The sequence below is a fragment of the Apodemus sylvaticus genome, chromosome 6, assembly GCF_947179515.1.
Source record: "Apodemus sylvaticus chromosome 6, mApoSyl1.1, whole genome shotgun sequence".
NCBI lineage: Eukaryota > Metazoa > Chordata > Mammalia > Rodentia > Muridae > Apodemus > Apodemus sylvaticus.
This window is the reverse complement of record NC_067477.1, coordinates 18,527,454-18,555,267: the sequence shown is the minus strand read 5'-3', so window position 1 is coordinate 18,555,267 and position 27,814 is coordinate 18,527,454. Positions and strand designations below refer to the sequence as shown.

Here is a 27,814-nt window from a genome sequence, read left to right as displayed (position 1 = left end):
GGCAGAAAGAAAGGTAAAATATATGCAGGCAAAGGCCTGTCAGTAGTGAGATATGTTTATTATTCTGTGAGTTTCCATGAAGAGACCAAGAAGCACAGACATAGAGTTGTATTCTTTTTGAAGGGACTTGGTAAGCCCAGAACAAAGGGTATCTGCAGATCTTTCTGGTGACAAGTGGGTCAGGGCTGGTGCCCTGTCTTTATGCCTTGAATGTTCACCTGTTCCATACTGACCTTTGAACTATTACAGAGACAGAAACCACAACGAGGACATCCACTGGGCCTGTTGTTTAGAACATAGGGGTTTCCCCACCAGAAGATGTATCTCCAAGATAGAGCCTGTAAGTCATTCTCACCACAAATCATTCTGTCTGCCCATCTCAAGTGTGAGCACAGAGCACAGCTTATCTTGATCTGCATTTCATAAGAGGAGGGAGGAGTCCCTGGGGATAAATGGACATTAGTGTGTGAGAGGAAAAACTCACCAGAAAGAGGGCACAGCCACTCATCAGAACTCACCTAACAGACCCTGACAGCTGGCTTCAGGCCTGCAGGTAATGCCCAGGAAACCTGCCTGGTACCAGAGGAAGGAGCCTGCCCAGGAGTTGTGTTACTGGCTGTGGCCTGCAGTCTTGGTTTGAGGTAGGGAAGAACTTGTTCTTAGGGAACCTGGGTTGAATCAGGGGTCATTTTGACAGTGCATAAAAACTTCTCTGGGTCAAGGCTATGGAAGGTGCAGGTGCCATGGGCTATGTTCCTGGAAAGTGACTGGAGTCTGTTCCTTCTGACCTCCACAGGGGAAGCACTGAGACCTTACCTAGTCCAGGTGCTGGCACAGGAGCCGGGAGGGGAAAAGATTTTACAGCTTCACTCTGGGAGAGGTGGCATCACTGCCAGGCGCACATCAGACAGGAGACACCTTGGGGTTGTGGACCACAATTCTCTGGTAAATCCATGGCCAAGAATAAGGGTTACATTGTCTCCTAGAGAGAAATGAAGTCAGCAGCTCAGCCCCAGATCCAGGCCTTCTCATGCACAAGCAGACTAGCTTGTTTTCTTGAAAATCATTTTTTAAATAAATTATTGTTGAATGTTTTCCCAAAAATGGTTGCAGAAGAAGGAAGTGGCTGAAGCCCCTGGCTCCCCTGCACACATGTCCCTGCCTGGGGACATGAGGCGAAGCTCCAACACCTCCCTCCTCTGCTCTCCATTCTCCTACAGTCTTGCTGTCTCCTCTCCCTCCATCCTTCCCTCAGCTCCCTCATCCTATCCCCTCCTCCCTCCCCTACATCCTGCCCTCTCTTCCTTGCACTTCCTCACTCCTCCTTCTCCCATAATACATCTTGTTCCCATCTTCTCTATTGTTCCTGGCCTTTCCATACCTCTCTCATCTCATCTCTCACTTTTCTATCTGAACATCCCTAGGGCCGTGACAGAGGCCACAGCTGGGTGGCCATGTTTACCATGATCACAGGAGTCAAATGTGTTCACTAGTGAAGGGGCGTATGGATGAGTTAGCCCTCCACACATTCTCCACATTCACCCCCATACCTGTGATAGCCAGACACTTTTGCCAATTATGACAATGGGCCACTCAACAGCTGCTCAAAGAAGTCTAGATATTTGCTTGCCACCACACAGGCAACCCAACAGACAAATTAAAATCTGGAACAATTGTCAGAGCCTCAAACACCATTTATCTTTGTTCTGCCACAGGGCTTTCTAAGCCTGAAGTCCTGAGGAAACTTGGCAGGATTAAAAAGACATCTCCCTATTGGTCTTTCTAATAGCTGTTCTTAGGGGTGGCAGGACTTAAGCTCTGAGCCAGATGTCTCCAGTGTTTTCTCTCAATTAATGTCACTACTCCCAGAAACGTGCACTAGATTTAGTGCTACAAACTTTGTCCAAGGTTGATTCCTTCAGTCTGGACTGGAGTTTGTGGATAAAGAGAGCACAAGTGCAGAGGAAGAGGGTTCCCTGCTTTCCAATGGGGCCCTATGCCAACTGAGAAATGAAGAAGAGACGGTAAGACTGCACATGGTTTGTACCCTGCTTCAGGTTTTTCTCTCTTTATCTGTGAGGCTGAAATGACTCTTGACCTTTCTGGATGCTGGTTCTCTTAAATAGAAAAAAATGGCTTCTCCAACAGCATATCCTGCATGGTAGAAGGGAGCTCATGATGTAGTAATGCCATCTGAGAGGCCAGGGAAGGACAGCACAGCAGGGCACATTGCTGGCTAGTTCGGAGAACTAGAAGATGCTCAGAGCACAGGTGGTCATCCCGGACTCAAAGGATGTCTTTCTTTCAGCCTGGAGAACAAAGAAGATGGCCTTCATTGCAGCTCTGGGGCTCGTGATGGCTGGGATCTGCCCTGCTGTCTTCTGCTTCCCTGATGGCACACTGGGAACTCACACTTCAGTCCAGAAAGTCCAAGACACTCGAAAACAATCAGACAGTCAAGCCTTTATCAACACCAACTTTGCTTTCAGCCTCTACAAAGTGCTGGCTTTGAAGAATCCACATAAAAATATTGTCTTCTCCCCATTTAGCATTGAAACTTTCTTGGCCTCCTTATCTCTGGGAGCAAAGGGCAATACCCTGGAAGAGATTCTAGAAGGTCTCAAGTTCAATCTCACAGAGACCCCTGAGACAGACATGCACCAGGGCTTTGGGCACCTTCTACAGAGTTTCAATCAGCCAGGGGACCAGGTACAGATCAGCACAGGCAACACATTGTTTGTTGAAAAGCACCTACAGATCCTGACAGAGTTCAAGGAGGAGGCAAGGGCTCTGTATCAGACCAAGGCCTTCAGAGTAGACTTCCAGCAGCCTCGTGAAGCCAGGAAACTCATCAATGACTATGTGAACAATCAGACCCAGGGAAAAATCAAGGAGGTGGTCTCAGACCTGGATAGGAACACATCTATGTTGATGATGAATTTCCTCCTCTATTCAGGTGAGAGTGGTCATTGGTTCTCGAATGGAGGGTGAGGATGTTGCCTGGGAACCTGTGCCCTTGTACTAACCACTGGAGAGGAGGTGCTCAGGGCCTCAAAATTGTGTGTGTGTGTATGTGTATGTGTATGTGTGTGTCTGTGGGTGTGTCTGTGTGTGGGTGTGTGTAACTGCTTATTCACAAAGCTCTTAATTCTCCTGTAAAATTTTTTTGTATATTGATTTTCATTCCTGGGACATGCTCAACAGAAACACTGAACTGTCCATCCAAGAGGATCTAGATGGTGACTTACTGTCTAGCAGAATGCCATGTCTTCTACTTCCAGCCCACCTGAGTAGGACAAAGCCATGGCTACTCCCTAACAAATGGGATTCCTCAGTCTTACCAGAGCAGGCATTTCTAATATGCTGCTTCATGACATAGCCCATGCCTAGGTCTAGAACAGGGTCCCAGTGAGCTGGGACTCCTTGATCTAAAGAAGCCTAGTGACATCAACCTTAAGAGGGAAAGTATCATAACCCAAAACTAGTGAAAATCCCTCAGGGAAGCTCCCACATAGGACTTCTGCCCTGTGCCTATCGTGTAATGAGCTGGTTTGGAGCATGGAGAAGCAGGGACTGAGGAAAAGTCACTAGAAATGCTTATTGTCAGCCAGGCAGTGTTCTGTGTTGATATCTGGATGCTTCTTGGAATTTTACTTTTATAAAATTAATATATGAAAGGTCAGAATTCCCAAGACACATTCCTGGGGCAGGGAATCTGCTGGGGCTTAGATCCATGATGGTTGGCGACTCAACTAGAGACATTATGGGTAATGGTAGTTGGAGAAAATCTAAGGAATCCACACCTACCAGTCCCTGCCTGATAGAGAGCAGGGAGCATGGTGACAGCCCAGAAATTGCTGCCTGAGAGAATTCATGATGTAATCAGACCTTGGGTGGATCTGGGGCTAATTAAAGTTAGTTCAGGATACAGGGAGGATAGGCCTGAGCTATAGGCAGAAAATCAGGGTGACAATACAGGAGAGGAGGTCAGAGCACAGGAAGACAGAGAACAGAAAGAGGGGGACAGGAGGACAGAGAACAAGAGAACATGAGGACAGGAAGACAGAGGACAGGAGGACAGGAGGACAGGAGGACAGGAGGACAGGAGGACAGAGGACAGGAGGACAGGTTGGCCCCAGAGCTGCTGTGGGCAGGGTATGGTGGAGACAGAGTGACATCCTGAAGGGTTAGGCTGCAGGGCATGGCACTCTCAACACTCCCCAGACTCAAACTCAAGTGCTGCTTGGTGTGAGGTGGGGTGTATGTCTAGGCTGCGATATGGCAAGAGCAAGGAACTGTTTCACTCTCGAGTCCTGCAGTGCATTGGTAGTGGGGACAGAAACTAGAAATCTGGAATAAGCTGGAGCTGATATCTCTGAATAGAAGGTGGCCATTTCCCATGTGTAGGATGAGGACTCATTACCCATGTTTTACCTACAGTCTAAGATATGGCAGAATGCTCACAAGGTGGGAGATCTCAGTATGTGCTTTTTATTTCCCCTAAAATCTATCCCACAAGCCATTGCCTTCTAGACTTGGCTCCCGAGAGGAAGATGAGACCCTCAAGTCTCCCAAGACTCCTGTATCACCACCTTTACTTTTATCTCTCTTACACAGTACACCCCAGATCCCTGACTGTGTCAGGAGCTCAAGGAGCTAAGCTGTGGTTTTGAGGTTCGCTTTATGAACTAAGCCTGGATCTTCATTGCTACCAGAGTGGTCACATACTATGACTTTTCCAGTTCAGCATATGCCATTCAGAGGGACATTCCGAGTGACTGAAGATGGATGGATTGCTGTTACAACTCAGAAGCTGAGCATAGATGGGGAAAGAGTGTATCTGTTATTCTTACTTCTGATGATTTGCCTTACTTTTAGGCCAATGGAATGTGCGCTTTGACCCTGAGGACACAATCATGGAAGAATTCATAGTGGACAGGAGGAGGCGTGTGATGGCGCCTATGATGAAAATAGAGGACCTGACCACACCCTACTTCCGGGATGAGGAGCTGGAATGCACTGTGGTGGAGCTGAGTTACATAGGCAATCACAAGGCCATATTCATCCTCCCTGACCAGGGCAAGATGCAACAGGTGGAAGCCAGCTTGAAACCAGAGACCCTGAGAAAATGGAGGAAATCTTTGAGGCCCAGGTGCATGTCCTCAGGACCCAGAACTGTCATTGATCCCAGTCCTCCAGTTGTCCTGATGGCCAGTGTCCCTGTACCTCAGATTCTGACTTATATCCAGTGTAATGGTTAAACTTCAAGCAGGGGGAGAGTTGGAATTAAGTTGAATTCCCCTCCTCTGTCTCAGTTATTTGGAGCCTGATTTTCCTATGGATTTTTTGTTGACTAGATGTGAGATGACCTCAAACAAGGCATGATATTTTCTGTGTTTCAAAGAGGCTACAAATGACAGGGAATCTTGAATGAGATTTTGAAAGGCAGAGGCTTGGGATATCAACTTTGAGAATCAGCTGTGTCCTGTGTAGACCTCTCATCCACTTATCAGTCATACATTCACCATCCATGTAATAGTGACTAGAAGACCTACTATGTGCCATACCTTGGTTTAGACTCTGAGAGAGTATTGGAGAAGAATGGGCAAAATTTCTCATCCTCATGGGCAAACTTGTAATTGAGTAATGGACAGTGGGTGATGACAATAGAACTGATCTTATTTAATAAAGTCAGGTTGAATTCAGTGGTAAGGTTGAGATGGACAACTGTGAGTAAAGAAAGCTGCAGTCTGATGCAGTGTCCCATTGTGAATAGAGGGGTCACTAGGTGATGTCTGAGGGTCTGAATGACAGGAAGGAAAACATTCTCAGCAAAGGAATGGCTAGATCAAGCCAGGAATGCAAATAGTCTCGGGCCCTGATGAACAATTAATGCATTAGGAAAACCAAAATCACAAGGTCTAGGCATGGGTGGAAAGGGGACTCCTCTCCAGTGAGAGGGCACTCATAGAAGGGTGTCCCTCAGACATAAGTTGTGTTGATTGGGCACAGATTTCAGTGACTATTTAATTTCTCATTTTTATTCTCAGGGTGATAGATGAGCTCCACCTACCCAAGTTCTCCTTATCCAAAAAATACAACTTGGAGGAGATCCTTCCAGAGCTCGGCATCAGGGAACTCTTCTCCACACAGGCTGACCTGTCTGGGATCATAGGAGTGAAAAACATAACAGTCTCTCAGGTAAGACAAGAAACATGGAGTCATTGACTTTGGGTCCTGAATGTAGACAGTGAAGGCCATGTAGACATGTGGGGATGTTCAATGTGGGAGAAAACCTGCACGCCTGAGATCCCTCATGCCTGGGAGAGAAAAATCATAGCCCAGAAAGTCCTCTCAGAGTGTGCAGCCAGTCCATCTTTACCCTCAGGACTTGAACTCATCCAGAAGTCAGTGGTGGAGAACGTGCCTGTGCTTGGTTTTAGACCACATGGGTACCATCCTGTGCTGGGCTGCAGGGCTTCCCACAATCCACTTTAGGGCCTCCCACAATGCACTTCAGGTCCTCAGCTTCTTCAGTGCAGGGCTCGGCCATTACTACTTGACCAGCACACTATATTATTAGTAGTAAAGGTAATAACAAGAGATCAATGGCAGCTCTGATGAAAAGCCTGAGAATAGGAGAGAAGATGCCCTTAGACCCTCAGACCACATCCTTAGGTGCACAGCCTCTTGGTGCTTAGTTTACTGTCCAGTGCCCACGCAGAGCCCTGGGGTGTGGAAGTCTGGAAATGTGAAACTATGCCCTGTGCAATGCTGCTGTATATCCCAAAGTAGTTGGAGCAGGAGAGGTGCTGAAACCTTTTGTAGCATCAATGTTATCTGAAAATGTTTATAATTCTGGCTTCAATCAACTTAGAATTATCTTTATGCCTATCATTTTACTTATATAATTTCCATGATAATCTTTAATTTTAACATGTTTTGCTATATGTTTATTCAATTTTATCAGAAACATTTTCCATGTAAATCTTCAAGTTTATCAGAAAATGGTTATAATTCCACTTTCAATCAACTTAGCAATACTTTTATACCTGCCATTATTATATCTATATAAAATTTTCCATGATAATCTTCAATTCTAACATGTTTTTCTACATTTTTCTACAATTTTATCAGAAATATTTTCCACATAAATCTTTAATTCTATCATAAAATGTTTCTATCCTATATTTCAATTAATTTAGCAATGTTTTATATGTCTACCACTTTACTCTTTAATTTTCCATGAAAATTGTCACTTTTAACATGTTTATCTGAAATATTTTCCATGGAAATCTTTAATATTATCATAAAGTGTTTTTACTTCCCTTTACTTCCCTTTTCAATAAATAAATTTTTTTTAATTATTTAATCCCATCCGAGGTTTCTACCCCACCTTAGCTATTTAATGTCTGGGTTAAAAAGCATACACAACCTTTATATTTACAATAAGTCTTAAACGGCCCAATAACTGTGCAGTGGCCTAGCCTCTACACTATTAAATCTACTTTCCTATCAATACCCTGAGTTATTACTTGCTATGTTTCATCTGGGCTGCTCTTAACTCCAATTGGTCAGCCCTCGCAGCCATGTTCTTTTGACTCCTAACACATAGTGGCTTGTCCTTTCTCCTCCTGTACTTCTTCCTTCTCATGGTTCTCCTCAGAACCCAAGCCTAGCAAACCTAATCCCCACCTATATCTCTTCGACCCAGCTATTAGTTCTTGGCATTTTTATTTACCAATCTGAAATAATTTGGTGATAGGGTAACTTAGCATCTACACACCTTGTCTCTGGGACAACCAAATCTTGGGAGCCCACAACTTAGCATTACGTTAGATAGCAAAAGACCAAACCTCAACAATTCCCCATTTTAGTCCAATAAAAGGCTCTTTTTCTCTCAGATGTAAATTGAATGGAATTATAACAATTATCTGCTTCTTGCTGAATCGGGGCAAAAAAAATTCCTAGCCCTAAAGGAAACTGAAAATATGGTTAAATCAAAATGAAGCTAGCTGGCATTGTTTGTTGTCCAGTCCTTATGTATTGAGAAAGTTCAGAGCTTAAATGAAGTCCTGACTGAAGCCATCTGAAAGACTGGATGAACCGAGGTCATCGGGGATAAGCAGCCCTTTCTGAAGCTGTTCTCAAAGCAAGTCTCTGGAAACAGCATCAGTTGAGGAAGGATCAGGCAGGAAGCTGGAACAGCAGGTCATCTCAGCATCCTAAGGGTGAATCTTGTCAGGCCCACCCTCTTTGTATTTCATTCTGTAATATATGAACCTTACAACCAATATTTATTTCTAGAAAGAGATTTGTATGGAATGTGCAAGGTGCACAGATCAGTTAAAAATGAAATTTTGCTCCTTTTTGAGCAGGTGAAAGTCATCTGTCCCTTTATGAGTTAGTTTAATTAATAATCCATCTACATTCGTGCTATGTAAAAGTATAACATGGTAAATTTTGAGGATTTTACAACCAAAAAGATTTATGAGCTGTGTATAGCCAAAGTTCTGGCTAGAGATATTTTTAAGTCTTAGCCAGTTTCAGGGCTGTTCCCACGTAGAGGGATTAGAAAATCATGTCATCTGTCCTGTTTGGTCTTCTTGATTTTTTGCTTCCTGTCTTCAGCCAAGATCTTCAGGGACTCTTCCTCTATCAAACTTTATCCTTATTACTTTGGAAGGAATCCAAGACTTGTTTTCTATCCTATCAACACATATGCAGAACCTCTCTGCTTCTCCTTCAACCCAAACTCATAAAAAGCAAGGACAGACTCATTTTAGCTCCTTTTTATTTAACGGGCTCCACTATGGCCTCTCTCACAGAAGATTTGTAATACCATTATAACTTCCAAACTTACAATAAACTTCATTTTAATAATTAAAATAATTTAAAACAATTATTATTATTTATTTAGATAGGGTTTCATTCTGGGTCTATGCCTTTGTCTCCTATACATTCAGATCAAATGCATGAATCTATTCACTCGCCAATTTCAATTAATTTCTCCCTTCTTTTCTTAAAACAAGCAAATCAATTTTTTATTTCTCCCTTCTTTGGAGATTTGGACAAACATACTTATATCGCTCTGTCTTTATATACTTCAAGACATTATATTTCTCTCGATTCTGAACCCATGGTGGTGGCTTCTCCTTCCTCCTCCTGCACTGCTTCTTCCCTGTGCTTCTCCTTGGACCCTGAGACCAGGAACCTAAACCACAATTATGTCTCTTCTGCTCTGCTGTTGGCTGCTGGCATCTTCACTTACCCATCAGAAATAACGTGGGGACAGGGTCACTTATTCTCCATGTAGACTCTCTCTTCTCTGGAACAACCTGGTCCTGGGCTCCCACACTGAACTTTATAATGGATAGCAAAAGACCAAACCTCAACAGACCCAGCACTGCCTGCCAGCACACCGGCTGTTCCCTGGGGGCTGTTGGGATGCTGCCTATGACGAAACACCAGCCACTGCCTACTTCTGTCCTCGTGATGTAGTGGTTTGTGAGCCGCAGAGATTTAGACACTGAGAGGATCAAGGGCATGCTGTATTTTACACCCTGAGCAGAGTCTTGAGAAATGCAGCTCATGGAAGGAACAAAGAAATTCCCCAGCAGATGAGGCCAGCACTCACTGATGAGTAAGACCCCTCTCCTGTCCTCCCTGATCTCCAGTGACTGATGTGTTTCTCTCCCCACAGATGGTCCATAGCGCTGTGCTGGAAATGACTGAGATGGGCACAGAAGCAGTTGCCAACACGGTAGACAAATATAACACTCTGTCTGCAAAAAATAACCCTACATTTGTAAACATTGACAGGAAATTTCTATACATTGTTTTAGAACCAAGTTCTGAGCTTATCTGCTTTTTAGGCAAGGTTATCAACCCTTTAGAAAACTAGAACTTTCCAAGTGGCGGAACTTCTTTCCAAGTTAACAGGTTGAGTCTCGATGTGCTGTTCTGACTTCCATCCTCTGATAGGCTGTGGCCTGCTTGTAATTAAACAGTGACCTTGACTAACTTTAGTTGTCACACATCACAGGAGCTTGTGCATGGTCTGTGTCAGGCTCCCAGGCCTCTTGGCAACACTAGCTCACATTCCTGAGCCTGAACTCTGCCTTTCTTCCACTCCCCTGTTTACTCATTTATCCAATCCTCAGACAGACTTTCATCATGTCTGCCTTCCACTTCTGCAGCCTTGGTGGAACTGTGCAAGCTTACAGGACAACCCATGTGCACAACAGGCCAAGGCACAAGATATGAGCTTTCTGCCCTATTTGCAGCATCTGGAACACTTGGTGCCCTGTTTCTGCCTCACTCTTTCCCTACTACAGTCTGTAAAATCCATTGACCCTGGGAGGGTCTACTGACGCTCACACAATCACAGTCTTCACTTCTGCAGCTGCATGGAGCCTGTTGGTCACACCAGCTCCTTTCCTGCTAGCATTCCTAATCAGAGCAGAGTAGTAGCCTTCCTTTCAGTTCCTAGCTGACCAACCTCACAGGAGAGCTGGAAAACTCCATCTTCATAACCCAAAATGAAAGGAAGGAGGAAAGGATCAATAAATGGCTTCCTGCATGCACAGAAAGTGTCCAGGCTGTGTTCCCTTACCTCCCTTTACATATGAGGATCACAGGAACTTATTCTTTTCCCTATGACACACAGCAAGACACCATGGTTTCCAAGTTCCCAGATGCCACAGGGACAAACATCATCAAGCAAAGAGTCTTGTACTGAGGTGTCGCAATAATGGTGGGCAGGTAGATGATAAAACATGGCTCTGGATGCTTCACAGAGACACCCAAAGACACCTGGGAGCAGGAGGGGAGTTATGTGCTGAGATCAGAGGGGGAAAAAGAAGAGAAGGAGGAGGAGAATGAGTATGATGATGATGATGAGGAGGAGGAGGAGTGTGGGGAAAAAAGGGAGGGGAACAGAGGCTGAACTGGTCACGCATAGGAGAAACAATGGTAGGCAAAGCCTTCATGGGGAATAGGGGAAGCCTGGCAGGACTGCAAACCGCACCGGGGTAGGGAGTGTGGGTGCCCAAGTACCTGTAGAGCAGGAGACTGCCTGGCTAGAGGAGGGGGTTGAGGTCCCTGCCCAGAATGTGGTGCTGTTCTGGCTTGGGCCTCCCAGGAACCTGTGGAAGAAGCTGCTTGGCTGAGAGGAGTCTTGGTCCTTTCTTGGTGCCTGGAAACGCTGAGGCCTGCTCCATGCTTCTATGTGGCGAGTTTTGATAAGAAGAGACAGCTCATCGTTTCAATGCTTTATTATTAGAGAATAGAAAGAGAAAAGGAGACAGAGAAGTAAAGAGAAAAGAGAAGATAGAAGGATGAGGGATGGTCATGACCATGTGGAAAGAGGGGGAGCAGAGAGGGGCAAGGGGGTGAGAGATAATAAGAGAGGGGAGAGATAAGAGGCCAGAGAGAGAGGAGGGGCAAGAAGCCTTCTTTTATAGTAAGCTGGGTTACCTAGCAACAGCCAGGTAACTGAGGAGTGGTGAAAGCCTGGCTGTAGCCAAGTGACTATAGGGGTGGAGTCCAGCCAGAACACTAGGGGCCTGGGGCCTGGCCATACGTGACTGATATGATGGATTATGGAGTTGAGGAGTCAGCAGTCTGGGAGCATAGCTCACAGGTTCCGTCCCTTGTAGAATGTTCTACTGGGTCTCCGGAGTGGCCTTGCTTCACCCAGGCTACAGACTGTCTCACACCACAGTCCCACAGAGGAGGAAGGAAAGGAGGCTACCTGATGACCAGGAAGAAAATTTTGTGCAGGGCAAAGAACAATGGAGCCATTTCCACGAATCTGAGATGACATTGGTTTAGCAAAAGAGCATCACAGACACTGGATGGCAAAGAGCTTGACCTTGTGTGACCCTCCCCCTCCAAACACTCAGAGCTACAGAGAGCTTTGCAGGGGTCAAAGGTCAATCACTCTTCCTGTCTTAGAAATGTAGCCATGAATGGCTACAGTGCAGAGAAATGGGCAGGTCCAGGTTGTGGGAAGAGGCTTTTCATTGAGGTCAGCTTCTGTGAACATCAGGGCACATCTGGAGAGAAGAGTGAGTGATTCAGCTCAACAGCTAAGCCTGGCTAGTACCTAGATAGAGGAGGAGGGGAGGCAAAAATATATCTGGGTCGGGTACTGGACATCCATGGAGAATTCCAGTCAGTGGCTGCAGGCAGAGGGAAAGCTGTCCATCCAGGTTGAGGCACACCTGAGCCTCAAGACTCCTGAGAACACATAGAGACAGGTGGACCTGTGGTCATCAAAGAATCATAAACACAGGATTCCCTTCCCAGTGAGCACTGAGATACCACACATAGGATCATGGGGTGTTAGAAGAAGGGACCTACCTATTTATTGACAGCTGCAAGTGTCCCCAGATGACCATGTGCCTGTCAATCAAGGCCCTGAGCTGGACACCACATGCATTCCACGAGTATTGACATGACCCTACTGTATCCCTCCATCCTCTGAGACTTCAGCCCATCTGTCTAAGGAGCATTGTGTTGAATGTGGGTTTGATATGGGCTAGATCTGAAACTTGTGGCCAAATTCTGAGTCCATCTCTTACAAAAGTGGAAAGGGGAAGATGGGGTGACTAATCAAAGGTATGCTGAAGAATTCAAGTCAGGAACTTTGGAAAATTCCACCAGACCCCTCCCCTTCTGGAAGAGAAATGTCATAAAGAACATAGGAGCCTGTCCCCTCCAGAGACCCATTCCTCAGATCACAGGGAGGAGGACCGACCACCAGTCACATGCAGGTAGGGGATGCACATAGCTCATGTCTATTTATATAACTAAGACATATTTCTTGACTCTTTGCCATCTACCTCAATCCCTAAATACCAATCAGTTTAAAGTCACACTGTTCTGCCAACCACATTGTGGCTAATGGCTGCTGCTTTAAGAATGGTATAAAGGCTCACCAGACAGGCTGCAAGGGGTCGTTCTCTCTCTCCATGTGCAGAGCGACCCCAACATGCGGGAACAATAAATTCCTCTTGCTTTTTACATCAATTGTCTACTCAGAGTTGTTCACTCTGTGTGTCCACGGTAAACTAAAGCTCACCAGAGTCTTAGAGTGCAATGCAATCTGATAAGAAATTACTAAACTAGTTTGAAGCAAGATACTGGAAAAATCATGTCAGAGGTGGATAGGTAAGATGATTACACAAGGCCCAGGCAGGAATGAAATGTGAGTCCTGAGGGGAGGTTCTCTGAGCTTTAAGGATGTGAAAGGGCTTCAGAGGGAAGGCCCAGCTGCAGGGGAGCTTTTGTGAAGTATGGAGTGAGGGAAACCGCTCCAAGGAGAGTCTCTGGCAGTAGAGAGCACAGCTCCGCTCTATCACTTCAGGCCTACTGAGCAGGCCTTGGCAGGCTGCCTTCCCTCCTTGCCATTTCCCTGGCTTTGCCCTTTCACAGTGAGGAAAAAATAGAAGTGCATTTTAGTATCCTTTGAAACATTTCACCTTCTGGGACCAAGGAAGAGATACCTGATAGTGAGTTTAAGTAGGGCAACCTAGTGAGGCACTGTGGCAATGTGTGTGTGTGTGTGTGTGTGTGTGTGTGTGTATACATAGCATACATACATATATATATATATATATATATATATATGTACATATATATATATATATATATATATATATATATATATATATATGGCTGTGTGTATGTGCGGACACACACACACTCACAAACACATAGACACACATTACACACCTGCTAAAGGATAATTCAGTAGTAAGGCATTTTTTATGTTCCAGGCTCTGAGTCAAATTCCAGTGCTCTCCCCAAAAGAAAAATGTATCTTACGAGGAATGTGGACATAATTAGTAACATGTTTACTCTTGTCCTGGGTAAATATTTTGATAGTTTGTGAGATTTTGTTGCTTGAGGACAGGCCTGTGCTCTGCACCCTACCCAACCCCAGCTCCCTTCACATTCAATGTTTGCACAACACTGTGACCTCCCAGAAGTAAATGTCACCATGCCAAGGAGTTCAAAGTGTCTGCCTTTATGTTACCTGAGTCTATATGGTGGGGAAGAGGGAAAATTCTTTTTTATTGCTTATTTGTCTGTTTGATCAGTTGATTTATTGGAGACAGCATTGCCCTGTACAGTTCAGGATTTTCTATAACTTTTTCTATAGACCAGGCTGGCCTTAAAGAGATCCATCTGTGTCTGCCTCTCACATGCTGGGATTAAAGCTGTACATCACCATCAAGCAGCTTTAAAATTTCTTGGAGACAAGAATGTGCAGCATTTACATCAATACATTTCAGAGGGGTAAAGAGGTAGAGACACATCATATTTATGAGAGGCAACAACTGTGCATATGTATATATCACATATTAGGATGCGATATATGCATATGATGTAATATATCCATGTGTACATTAATTACATGTTGTGATGCAGATAAAATAATAGCACGATGGTGGTGGGGGACACTTGGCTCTCCAACTTCTCTCTGAACTTACTCAATCATGGAGCTTTTATTTACCCCTGTCCCCAAGCCAGCGTTGGAAGGACCAGGGATACCATTGCTAAAGATTCTCCCCTTTCTCAAAGCACATACTCCCTTTTCTGCATCTGAGGGTCAAGCCCTACTGACTGGTCCATTTCCATCATTAGCTTTGTATGTAACGTCCATCACACTGGGGAAAAACAAAGGCCCAGGGAGATGAGCCATCAGGACATGTCTTTAAGAGCCGCAGATCTAAGTGAACACAAGAGCAGGGGCCCAGGCAGCTCTGCCCCAGGCATGAGCAGCAGGCATCCACAGTGTTCAGTGCTCAAAGGGAGCCAGCAGAGGTGACACTGGTGGCTCAGGATGTGAGTGTCCCTAGATGTAATTTTTATGGCAGTCTGGAGCAGGAGGATCAAAGGAATATTAAACAGCAAATAAGAGGTTGTTTTGTGCCTCATGATGACCAAAGAGCCCAGGCTCCCCAGCTGTCATGTGAAGGGACAGGGCGGGGCTGCTGTCCTCAGCATGTGTGTGCTGTGGACTCTGAACCAGGTGGAGGCTCTGCTCAACCTCTGCACTTGTAGAAGCCCAACCTGCCATCACTATGCTGCAAACAAACCTCTGTGTAGGCCATGCTCTCCTGCTGCGTCCATTCAAATCCTTGCAAGGTTCATTTAAAACATTCAGTTCAGCTGAACAAGGTGCCAGGATTTCTCAGGCAGATCATCATGAAGCAGTACACCACAGCTCAACTCCTGCGTACACACACACACACACACGGGGGGGGGGGGGAGAGAAAGAGAGAGAGAGAGAGAAAGAGAGAGAGAGAGAGAGAGAGAGAGATGAGGTGAACGGGGTAAAGGCTCCCTCCCCTCTCTCAACTTAACTCCCTCACCTGAAAAACATACCATGAACCAAAATTACCCATATTCCTAGCTGCACACCACAGACAGTGATGGCTGCTCCCCCTGTCCTGTGGCCTCCAGCATGTGCCCACATCCTCTGAAGCCCCTCCCCCTTCCCTTCCTCTATACTTCTCAGCAGAGAGGCTCCTTCTCAGGGCAGCCTGCTGGAGCTCCCTACCCACCATGCCTCTGCCCTCCTCTTAGTACACTGCACTTGTCTTCCCCTCACAGAGTGCTGACCAGCTCTCTGACATTTTCCATACTAACAGAGACATAGGGTGACTGCCAGGACAGATGCTGCCAGGAAGATGCAGGCGGCCACGCCTCCCGCCATGACTGCTGAGCGTCCACTTAAGGAGGGGCTCAGTGGGGAACGAAACAGCTTCTCACTGAGTTTCACTGAGCAAGGAAGGTGTGACTCAAAGGTTCTGAAATTTGGAAACCTTGAAGAATGCATTGTATACAACCAGACCCTCCCAACAAAATACACTTAAGTAGGAGAACATAAGCCCTTGGCAGAACACTAGACTTCACATGGTCTATCACCAGCATGGCTATACAGTAGGTCCCGCACCATCACAATCTCCATGCTTCTGTTCACACCTCCCAGACCCAAGACCCAAAGACAACAGATATGACACTTAGCCCAGGCTTTCCTCTGCACAGATATCAGATCCAGATGCAGAGCAGCAATGAATGAATGAAGGCAGGAATTGTGAATGAATACAGGAATATATGAATGAATGTGGGAATTGTGAATGAAGGTGGGAATGTAGTAACAAATGCAGGCATCCAGGAATGAAGAGCATATGAACATTAATATAATGACAACGAAACCTCGGTCTTAGAAGCAAGCCAGGAAATGCACTGAGGCAGATGGCCATGCACAGAAGAAAACAGACAAGTCCTCTTCATGGCTTTGATGACGAGAGGCTTCCTGGAAAACTCAGCATCCAGGAGTGCTGTGCTTGTCTGGGCTCCCCCTACACAGATATGAACTAGACTCCAGAAAGTTCCAGACTTTCCACGGTCACATGGAAGAATGGCATCACGGAATATGTTGGCATGGCAACAAATTCTGGCAATAGGTAACCCAAACACAAAGGAACCACTACTGCAGAGGAATTAGTTTATAATAGTGGGAGATGGAGATGGGTCAGGGAAGTGCCTGTGATCTGAGGCAGGGGCATGGATCCCTAGAATGTGATCCTCAAAGTTTGGTGCATGAACCAGCTGGGACATCTGCAACCATTCAATGCCGATAATTGAACATAAGCAGTGCATTGAGGCAGGAGAGTACCTCTCTGTGAACTTATCTTCTCACTGGGAAAGCTTGACCAACACAACACAGCATTCCAGAAGCATGTAGAAAAAACAGTGAGACGGTAAGAGCAGAAGTGGGGCAACTCCACATGAGCCAAGGATGCAATGGAATGGGCAACTGAGCTGTGCAAATGGACACAGGACTGGGCTTTCGGGAGCTGACACCAAGAGCCAAGGTCCTGAGGCAGGGTGCACTTGGTAAGTTAGAGCAAGGGACTGAGGGGACAGATGGTTCCAGAAGACTGACATGAAGCAGATCAGGCAATGCAGAGTGTAGGATTCCTCCTGCACATGATAGGGCTGTGTAACATGTCTCAGTGAGAGTGGAGGAATCACACGGATCTTTCTAAAAGTGTGTAAAGGCTCAGTGAGTAGAGCCAAAGACAAGCTCAGGCTCCACCCTAGACTTGCTGGGGTTGATTCAGAGGGAAAGTTAAAGACTTGGTTAGTGCCCATGGATGGGATGTGTCCTGTACATCAAAGCTGAGGCGCCCCCTGGACTTTTGTTCAATAGGCCCCGGGAGTCCAGAAAGACAGAGAGAAAGCAGGCTTTACTGATCCAATGAGGGAGACAGAAACAGAGGATGCAGCTACTAAATTAAACGAATAGGAGTAGACAGACAAATGGACTGGGTAGGAGGAAATCCTAATTAGTTTTTCTACTGCTGTGATGAAACACCATGACCAATAAGCAAGTTAGGAAAGAAAGGGTTCCTGATGCTTACACTTCCACAACAACGCTCAGCATTGAAGGAAATCAGGGAGGAACCCAAACAAGGGAGAAGCCCGGAGGCAGGAGCTATGCAGGGCCATGCAGAGGAGCTGCTTACTGGGTCTCTTCACATGGCCTGCTCTGCCTCCTTCCTTACAGGACCCAGGATCTTTAGTCCAGGGATGACACCATGCACCATGGGATGGGCACACTCCATCAATCACTAATTAAGAAAATGCTCTTCGGGCTGAGGCCCAGGTCGAAATCTCAACTGAGATTCCTTCCTGTCAGGAGGCTCCACTTTGTTTCAAGTTGACATGAATCTAGCCTTCACAGTGGAAGGGGAACAGCTGGGAAGGCCAACTCTAAAATTTGATGTTGAATGTGGTGGACAACTGGAGCCAGCAGAATCAAGCAGAAACACCCAGAAGTGCCAAAGGTGGCATTCAAGTTAGGGAGGATGGGGCCCTGTGAAAGGTGCCCAGTGTTCTCTCCCTGGTTTCAGAACCAAGTGCAGGCAAAGAAGCAGTGAAGGCATTAAAAGAATGTCTGTGGGTAGGAAGAAAAACTTATTAGGGATCAACTTGGCAAGTCAAAAGTCCCCCCCCCTCTCTCTCTCACACACACACACACACACACATGCCTGCAGGCAGAGAGAAGAAGTAATATCTGAAAGAAGAAAACAGATTTTAAATGACAGCAGGGTAGGGTACTTTGTGCTGATTCAGTCAGTCTGCATGGAAGGGGAACTAGGTCCCTCGCCTGAAGTGGCTCATATTTGAGGTAATGTTGGGGTCCCTACTGGCAAACAGGAATGCACCACAGACCATGGTTTTTTTCTGGTACATATAGACCATGAGGCTGTCCAGGCATCAAGAATCCTCCCTGTTAGGACCTGAACTTCCATTTGTGGGAGAGCAGCTTTGGACCAGAAACAAGCTGCTGAGTCCCTCACCCTCCTATTGACACAAAACCCACTGCTCTCATCCTAAAGAGAGTAAGCGATCCTTCATTCTGAAGCCAGATCATGTGACAGTTGTCAAAGAACACCAAAGAACCCAAATTCCATGTCCCAAAGTTGAAGGAGTTCAACAAAAATGTTACGGCTTTATAAAAGAAGTCACAAATGAAAGCAAGTATAAAAGGCGTGATTGCATACCTCAGAGAGCAGCCGCATCAACATGAGGAAGCTTCTTTCTAAGCTCAAGATGTCATCTGCTGCCCTGCTTAGTTCTTGGGTTGCAGCTAGTTGCCTGCTAAGTTAATGGATTCTATTGTCACAAGAGTCAGTTCTGACTCACAGGGAGGCAATACATGGGTGTTCCATAGAGGCAGAACTTAGGAAAAGATAAGGTAATGAGGCTCTGTGTGGACCTGCAATGCTCCAGTCTCTGTACAGAACTGAAATTCTCATCAGCCAGTCAGTCTCAGCAGACACAGACTCCTTTCAGATTTCCTGCACTGCCTGATACATGGCAGCATCCCTTCAGAAGTCAGCCAGCCAAACAGTGGAAAGCAGGTCTCTGTTTGGTATATCCCCACTCCAGCATTACAGGGCAGTTATATAGATGCAGGCAAAGGCCTGTCAGCACTGAGGAACACGTGTATTAATGTGTGAGTGTCCCTATAGACATCTGGCAGCATGGACATAGACTTATATTCTCTCTGAAATAACTTTGAAAGCAAAGGACAAATGTTAACTTCATGCCTCCTGGTGGCAAATGGTCAGGGCTTGTGCCCTGCCTTTTTTGCATTGACTACACATCTCTGTCACACAGTCTCCTTTGAACAATTAGAGAAACAGAAGAAACACAAAGACATCCAGTTGGCATATTATTTACAACAGTTAGGAGTTTTCCCAGCAGGGAATGTTTCTGCAAGCCACAACCTATAATAAGTCCGTGTTTCCAGAAATCAGCCAGTCTGTCCACTTCCCATCTGCGCATATTCCACAGCTTGTCTGGACCAGCATTTCCTAAGAAGAAGGAGGAGTCCTTGGTGGGGATAAGTAGTCATCAGCATGCAGTGGAGAGAACAACAGACCAGGAAGGCAGCAACTCTGAACACCAGCATCAGGAGAGAGCAACCACAGAGCAGCTGGCTCAGCTCTTCAGGTAAAGCCCTGACAACTTATCTCTGGGGACAGAAGAAGGAGTCTTCCCAGGACTGTGTGGTAATGTCTATGACATGGAGATTTGGTTTTGAGAGGGTGAGGAGTTTTATCTTGGGCATGACTTTGGATTCCGTGGACATTTCTACAGTGCATGAAAATCTTCTCTCTAATCTAGGTCTTCATGGCTATGAAAGGTGTAGATGACACAGGCTATGCTCCTGGAAAGTGAATGGAGCCTGACCTTCTGAACCTCCACAGGGGGAAGCACTGAGACCTTGCCTAGTCCAGGTGATAATACAGGAGCCAGGAAGGGACAGGAGTGTGACAGAGTACTTCTGAAAGAGTCAGCACCACTGCCATGCTCACATCAGACTGCAGAGGCATTAAGTTCAGGGACCCCACTTCCCTTGTAAATCCCATGGGCAGGAGAGAAGAGCTAAACGCTCTCCTAGGCATGAGGATGAGAACAGCTCACCTCCTGTGAGGCCTCTCTGCTGCTCCACAAACAGACTAGCCACATGAATGTGGAGATAATTTGGAAATAAAGTATTATTCCATACTTTCGAAAAAAAATGGTTGCCTCAGTCTGACAGAGGATGAAGAAGCCTGAAGTCCCTGGCTCTTCTGCACACATGTGACTGCCTGGGGACATGAGGCGAAGCTCCAACACCTCCCTCCCCTGCTCTCCATTCTCCTACACTCTTCCTGTCTCCTCTGTCTTCCATCTTCACCTTGGCTCCATCATCCTACCCTCTAATCCTCACATCCACCTGCCCCTCTCCCTTCTGCTTCCACATTCCTTCCTCTCCTTCCCATTGCTTCTCCCCTCTCTATTCCTCTCCCTCCCCCTCCCATTCCTTTGGCATCTGTATCTCCTCTGATCTCACCTACAGTGTGGACAGAGGCTGACGGACAGCAGATGTGTTTAGCAAGATCACAAGCCATGAAGTGTAGCGTTTGAGGATGCCTTTGGCCCCTATACCAGATGTGTCTAGAGGAGATGGCCCTCTAGATATTTTCCATGTCCACTCCCATGTTGATGACAACACAGATACTATTGCTAATTATGTAACCTGGGCTTCTCAACAGCTTGTCATGAGAGGTCTACCCATCCTCACAGCCAGAACAAAATCTGGTCTAGGAACGGTAGATTCAAACTCTATTCCAGCTTCGTTCCAAAAGAAAGGCTTTCTGTCTTGCGGTAGAAACCACCATGTGGTACCTTGGCACCTATGTGTCCTTCTTATTAGTACCTGTTCTCAGAGGTCCAAGGCTTTGGCACTGAGCCAGATATCTGCAGTGCCTCCTCTCAATTGACCTTCACACTCCCAGAAACATGCTCTGGATTCAGCTCAGTGCCATATGATTTCTTAGACACATTACCTGGAGTTTGGGGTGGATCCTCTCCTACCTAACTTGCCAAATATTGCTTCCCTGATTTCTTAGTAGAGGTTGGTGAGGAGGTGTTTGCTAAGAGGTGCAAAGGAATATGGTTCAGCCTCCTACTGAGTCCTTATGCCAAGGACTCCAGAAAGGGGAGGAGACATTAAGATAACACAGGCTCCTGCTCAGGCCCACGTGCTTCTCTTCTTTTCACTGTGACCTTGGCAAGTCTCTTCATTTCTCAGGATAATGATTTCTATGAGAAAAATGGCTACGGGAACAGCAGGTCCTCCATTGGTAAGGAAACAGGACACATGCTACTAGCATTAGAGAGCCCAGAGCATCTCCCATGATGGTCACAAAGGCAACAGAGTGCAGCTCAGCAGGGACTCAAAACAGACAGGATGGCACAACTAGGAGATGGTCAGGGCAACACCAGCTCTCATTGGCTTACTGGATCTTCTCTTTGCACAGGAGAACACAGTAATGGCTGGGAACTGCCCCACTGTCCTTGGCTGCCCAGATGGCATGTTGGGAAGGGACATTGAAGTCCAGGAAGTCCACGACAATTTGATGCACATGGACAGCTTAACACTGTCCTCCTGCAACACTGCCTTTGCCTTCAGCCTCTACAAGGAGCTGGTTTTGAAGAATCTGGATAGAAATATTGTCTTCTCCCCATTCAGCATCTCCATTGCCTTGGCCTTCCTGGCTCTGGGAGCAAAGAACAACTCCCTGGAGGAGATTCTACAAGGTCTCAAGTTCAATCTCACAGAGACCCCTGAGCCAGTCATACACGAGGGCTTTGGGCAACTCCTCCAGCAGCTCAACCAGCCTGGGGACCAGGTGCAGATCAGCACAGGCAATGCTTTGTTTATTAATAAATGCATGCAGATCCTGGCAGAGTTCATGGAGAAGGCAAGGACTCTGTACCAGGCAGAGGCCTTCACAGCCGACTTCCAGAAGCCTCAGGAAGCCCAAAAGCTCATCAATGACTATGTGAGGCGACAGACCCAGGGGAAGATCCAGGAACTGATCTCAGACCTGGATAATAAGACATGCATGGTGCTGGTGAATTACATCTACTTTAAAGGTGGGAGAGGTCAAGCCTGAGGAGTGGAGGGAAGGACCTTGGTGGGGTAACTTGTGTCCTTTGTGATGCCCATTTTAAAGGAGGTGTTTGAAGTCTTGGAGTCATGAGTGCCTAATTTTTTATTACACATAGGCATTTCCTCTCTGAAACTATTTAGATGTAGTTATAATTCCTGGAACATGCATGTTACCCATGCCTTACTTAGCACACTGTCAATGGAGTCCTGGTAATCCGACTCTGATTTGCAGGACCAAGGAGTTTCTTCACTCTAATCCTACTCTTGGCTCTCATTCCTTCCTTCTATGAAAGTGGCCACACCCAGGAGCACCATCAACAGTCCTCTAGAGGGAGGACTCAGTGTCTTTCTGATTTCCAATGCCTTCTAGACATGCCTCCCCCTAAGGACAAGAGGCTCCCAATCTCCCTCCAGGCTCCGGTCTCACCATTTATTCTCTCATCTCTTGCTTACATACCTGGTTCCCAGGAGCTCAACTCACCAGGCTGAGGTTTAGAGGTTGTCCTGTCCACACCAAGCCTGTGGATCGCCTCTCTTTCATAGTTCTGCATCTGCCAAGGATTTTCCAATCCTGATCACAAAACCACTAAGGGATTCTGTGCTGTTAATCATGGATTGACAGCTGTCATAACTAACCAGTTGGAAAGAAATGTGGTAGAAGAAATGCTATCTCTGTGGTGCTGTTATAGTCTGATGATTTGCTCCACATTTAGGCAAATGGAAAATGCCCTTTGACCCCCGTGACACATTTGAGTCTGAGTTCTACTTGGATGAGAAGAGGTCTGTGAAGGTGCCCATGATGAGCATTGAGGACCTGACCACACCCTACTTCCGGGATGAGGAGCTGTCCTGCTCTGTGGTGGAGCTTAATTACACAGGAAATGCCAATGCCCTGTTCATCCTCCCTGACCAGGGCAGGATGCAGCAGGTTGAAAGCAGCTTGCAACCTGAGACCCTGAGGAAGTGGAAGGACTCTCTGAGGCCCAGGTGCGTGTCCTCAGGACCCAGAACTGGTCAGGATCCCTGAATTGCAGTTGTCCTGATGGCCAGTGTCCCTGCACCTTAGAGTCACACTTATACCCAGCATAATGGTTAAAGTGTCAGCAGGAGACAGGTGGAGTTGAGTTGAATTCCCCTCAGCTGTCTCAGGTATTTGGGACCTGATTTACTGTTCTTCACGATATTAGATGACCAGGAACAAGGTGCTTAGGTTTCCTTCATCTCTAACAGGCTGTAAATTTTACATGGAGTCTTGACTGAGTAAAAGATTTGTAGGGCAGAGGGAACTGTGATTGACAGTAGATGAGCTCTGAGACTCAGCTGTGCCCTGTGGAACAATCTTATCCCCTTTGCACACATCATTAATCATCCTTGGAATGGTGACTTGAAGACCTGCTATGTGACAAGGTCAGATTAGACCCTCAGAGTGTATCAGATAATAAACTCCCAAAATTCTTATCTTTTTTGGCTTTATTGTAATCAAGGAAGGAAAAGTGTGGGAATGCTAATACAGTGAATCGTTTTTGATTACAGGTGTGAAGTGGAGAGGTAGGCGGGGGGGAGTAATAAGGACAGCTGGAGTCTGTGCAGTTGCTATGCTACATAGAAGGCTCATTTGGTGATGTCTGAAGATCAGCAAGACAGGGAAGGACTGCATTTGTGGATCTAGGATAAAAGCATTCTCAGTCAAGGAACAGCTAGAACCAAGATAGGATGCCTGTCCACTGTACGCATTCTCAGTCAGATGGATAATTATTTTACTAGGAAGAGCAAAGTCATGTGGTCTAGGAAAGGGTGGAAAATGGACTTCATTCTAGGGAGAAGGCTGTCTGTGGAGAGGAGCCCCAGCTGCTCAGTGGATAGAAGGGGCCACAGAGTCCAGGGACTCTACTTTCTCTTTCATTCTCAGGGTAATAGATGAGCTCCACCTGCCCAAGTTTTCCATCTCCACTGACTACAGCCTGGAGGACGTCCTTCCAGAGCTGGGCATCAGGGAAGTCTTCTCCATGCAGGCTGATCTGTCTGCGATTACAGGAGCCAAGAACCTGAGAGTCTCTCAGGTAAGACAAGAAACACGTGGTGGTTCAGCTTGCTACTGAATGTGGATGGTTAAGGCCATATGGGCATGTGTGACTGGCACATGTGTAAGAACACCTGTATTTCTCTTTTCCTCAAGTTGGGGAGAGTTTAATCCCACCCTAGATACTCCTGCTGAGAGCATGCAGCCAGGCCCTACTTTATCCCTTGGACTGAACCTCACCAAAGAATCATGGTGTGGAAAAACCTGTGCTTGGTGATAGATCACAATGGGTACCAACCTGTGCTGCACTGCAGGTGCCACCCACAATCCATTGCAGGGACAATGTATGTCCAGCCTCATTGTGGCTAGTCCTTCTTCTCTAGCACATAGAATAGTAGCAGTAAGATAATAGCAAGGGATCTATGACTGTTGTGCTGAGAACCCCAAGCATAGGAAAGAAGATGCCTTAGACCCTCATACTACATTCCTAGATGCACAGCCTGGCAGTGTGTGATGTTCTATCCAAAGCCCACTCAGAGCTGTGGGCTCACACATGGTCCAGCAGGACATGGCAGTCTGGGAATATGAAGCCTTGCCCTGGCATTGCTGGTGTATATCCCAAGTCGGCTGGAGCAGGAGGGATGCTGAATCCTGCCCTGGCTGCCAGCACACTGGCTGTGCCCTGTGGTCTGATGGCAGGCTGCCTGTGGGGAAACACTTGTCACTGCCTACTCCTCTTCTCCTGTTGCAGTGATCTGAGGGCAGCACAGATCCAGATAATGAGCAGGGCGTGATTCACCTCACACCCTGAGCAGATACTTGGGAAATCCGGGGTAGAGCTCAGACTAGAAACAGAGAAAATCACCAACAGATGACAGCAATCACTGCTTCTTCCAGACCCCTCTCCTGCCCTCCCTGGTCTCCAGTGAGTGATGTGTTTCTCTCCCCACAGGTGGTCCACAAGGCTGTGCTGGATGTGGCTGAGACAGGCACAGAAGCAGCTGCTGCCACAGGAGTCAAAATAGTCCCGTTATCTGTAAAATACTACAATATGACAATGCATTTCAACAGACCATTCCTGATGGTTATCTCTGACACTAACACTCATATTGCCCTCTTTATGGGCAAAGTTACAAATCCCAAGGGAGACTAGAACTTCCCAAATGGGGAGGGGGACTCTTCTCAAGAGCTTGGAACTGAGCCTGCTGTCTGTCTGCTCATTTTGGCTTCCATGCTCTGCTTGGCTGTGGCCTTATTCCCTATCCCTGCTCTCTCTCCTATATCTGCCTCTACCCAAAGCCTGGGCCTTGCAGGGAGACTCAGTTCCAACTGAGGGTCTGCTTTGGTCTGCCTTCAGCTTGGCTGCCCCTATGAAAATATTCAAGCTCATAGGCCAACCCATGTGGACTAAGAAGGGAACTTGCTGTGCTGTCTATCTGCAGCATCTGGGCCCATTTGGTGTCCAGTTCTACCTTTTTTCCCTCCTCCAGACTCTGCCAATCATTGACCCTTGCAAGTTCTCCTAACCCACAGAGCTGGAGCCCTCACTCCTACTGTTCTATAGGGCATGTTGGTTAAACCAGCTCACTTCCCCCTCACACTCCTACTCAGGGCAGAGAAGTAGCTTTACCCTAACTTTCTAGCTGACCAACCTCAAAGGACATATGGAGACCTCCACCATCATCACCCAAAATGAATTGGTAGGAGCAGAGGATCAATAAACATATACCTGCAAAGAGAGTGCCCAGGCAGAATCCATTCGACTCCTGTTGGCAGAGGGTGACCTCTAGTGACAATAGGGCAGTAGAGGTTGTCACTCACACTGTGATGGCCCTCTGACCTAAATGCTATTAGGAGTCCCTTTATGGATGAGGAAACTGAGGCTCAGAGAAGCTTAGCCACTTCCCCATGACACACAGCTAGATATTATGGTATTCCATTTTCATGGTAACAAGGGACAAGCTTCACCCAGCACTGAGTCTGCTCCTGAGGCTTCACAGTGGTTATCGGCAGGTAGATGATGAGGCAAGACCCTGCATGTTTCACAGAGATCAGCCATGGAGGCCTGGGTGTAGATGATCTCTGTGGTGAGGTCAGAGGATGTGGATGATGGCAGTGGTGGTGAGGAGGAGAAGGAGGAGAAAGAGGAGAGAGAGGCAGTAGTGGTAGTCAGATGACCAGAAAGAGTACTGTGTGGGGCAAAGAAAATGGAGCCATTTCTTAGAATCTGAAATTAGATCCATTTAGGAAAAGGGTATAACAGATCCTAGATGGTAAAGAGCCTGGCCCTGTGTAGTCCACTAGCCGTGCAGGTGTCACCCACTGCTCCTCTCTTAGGAATATAACATGTGGATACAGCGCAGAGAACTTGGCGGAGCAGTGGCCATGGGGCTGGTCATTGAGGAAAGCTTCAGGGAACATCAGGGCACATCTGGAGAGAGGAGGGGGTGATTCAACTCAAGGGCTGAGACAGGTTAGAGCCTAGACAGAGAAAGAAAGGAGGCCAAGGTGCATCTGGGTCAGGTGCTGGACGTCCATGGAGAATCCTGTGAGCCTGGACACACAGCCAGAGGCTGCAGGTGGAGGAAAAGCTGTCCACCCAGGGTGAGACACACCAGAGCCTTAAGGCTCCTGAGAACACACAATGGCAGGTGGACCTGTGGTCAGCAGAGAAACACACACAGGATTCCCTTCCCAGGGAGCACTGAGATACCACACATGGGACCAGGGAGTGAGAAAAGAAGGGAACTACCTACTGACAGCAGCCAAGTGTCCCCACAATGACAATGTGCCTACCTGTCAGTCAAGGCCCTGAGCTGGACACCACATGTATTCCATGAGTAGAGACATGACCCAGATGTATCCTCCTTCTCTTTGTGCCCCTAACCAGGTATCTAAGGAGCCTGGGGTTGAATCAATCTCACGATGTCCATGGGAAGGCTCTGGAACCTGTGGCCAAAATCTGAGTCTATCATTTAAGGGAGTCTAGAACCTTCATATCAAGATTTACATCTCTTCATTCCTTCAGGACTGACATTTTGCATGCCTCTTGACAACCAAATTTTGTCCTGGTGAAGAAGCCTCTAAAGGGACTGACCCAGCATACTATAGAGGTGACAGACTGTGGAGGGAAAGATAGGCGCCTGGAAACAGTGCTGCTCACTGTGGTCCAGTGCCTGGGGATTTCCTGAACGACTCAGTGGGTTCTGCATGCTGAGCATCCAGTTCTTACATTGAACAATGGGAAGTAACTGAGGGGTGAGGTCTCACACACACAGTGTGTCCTTCCCTCCTTGCTTCTGCCAGTGACCCACTGGGTCTAATGAAACTCTGACATAGAGTCACCTTGAGCTTTTAACCCAACTGCCTGACAGCGGTCATTGCCAAGGTCTCAGGTCTGCACATGAATGATCAGAGAATATCTGCCACACAGCACTATAGGATAGGGAGTAATAGTGCTGACGATAGTTATGACAACCATCAATGTCCTGGCTGCCTCCTCCACCCTTACACTACCCCCAAGTCCTGCAGCCTCATCAAAGAAACTAATTCCAAATGCAGGCATATGAGGGGAACTTGTCAATCTAGGTGACATGTGGTTGGCCCAGCCTTGGAGGGTTAGAAGTCTTCCTGTGCAGCAGTAGGAATGGAGAATGGTGCAGTCTCAGGAAAGGTTGATGCAGCAATTGAGCTGTAGACAGCTACTCAGAGGAACAGGAAGCAAGGACATGGCAGACACTGCAGCCAGCGTCCACCAT

At 46.8% G+C, this 27,814-nt stretch overlaps 2 protein-coding genes across 2 annotated transcripts; both read left to right on the top strand.

Moving 5' to 3' along the window:
* The first annotated feature begins 524 nt into the window (after positions 1-524).
* Positions 525-10,480, top strand: LOC127686983 (serine protease inhibitor A3B-like). The gene is made up of 5 exons (XM_052185154.1): positions 525-641; positions 2,309-2,956; positions 4,879-5,152; positions 6,051-6,201; positions 9,704-10,480. The coding sequence occupies exons 2-5, from the start codon at positions 2,326-2,328 to the stop codon at positions 9,902-9,904; spliced, it is 1,257 nt and encodes a 418-aa protein (XP_052041114.1). The 5' UTR covers positions 525-641; positions 2,309-2,325; the 3' UTR covers positions 9,905-10,480.
* Positions 10,481-21,413: 10,933 nt separating this feature from the next.
* On the top strand, positions 21,414-25,219 carry LOC127686985 (serine protease inhibitor A3N-like). The gene is made up of 4 exons (XM_052185156.1): positions 21,414-22,020; positions 22,750-23,023; positions 23,946-24,096; positions 25,009-25,219. Exons 1-4 carry the CDS (start codon positions 21,414-21,416, stop codon positions 25,207-25,209), a joined length of 1,233 nt encoding a protein of 410 aa, XP_052041116.1. The 3' UTR covers positions 25,210-25,219.
* The last annotated feature ends 2,595 nt before the right edge of the window (positions 25,220-27,814 follow it).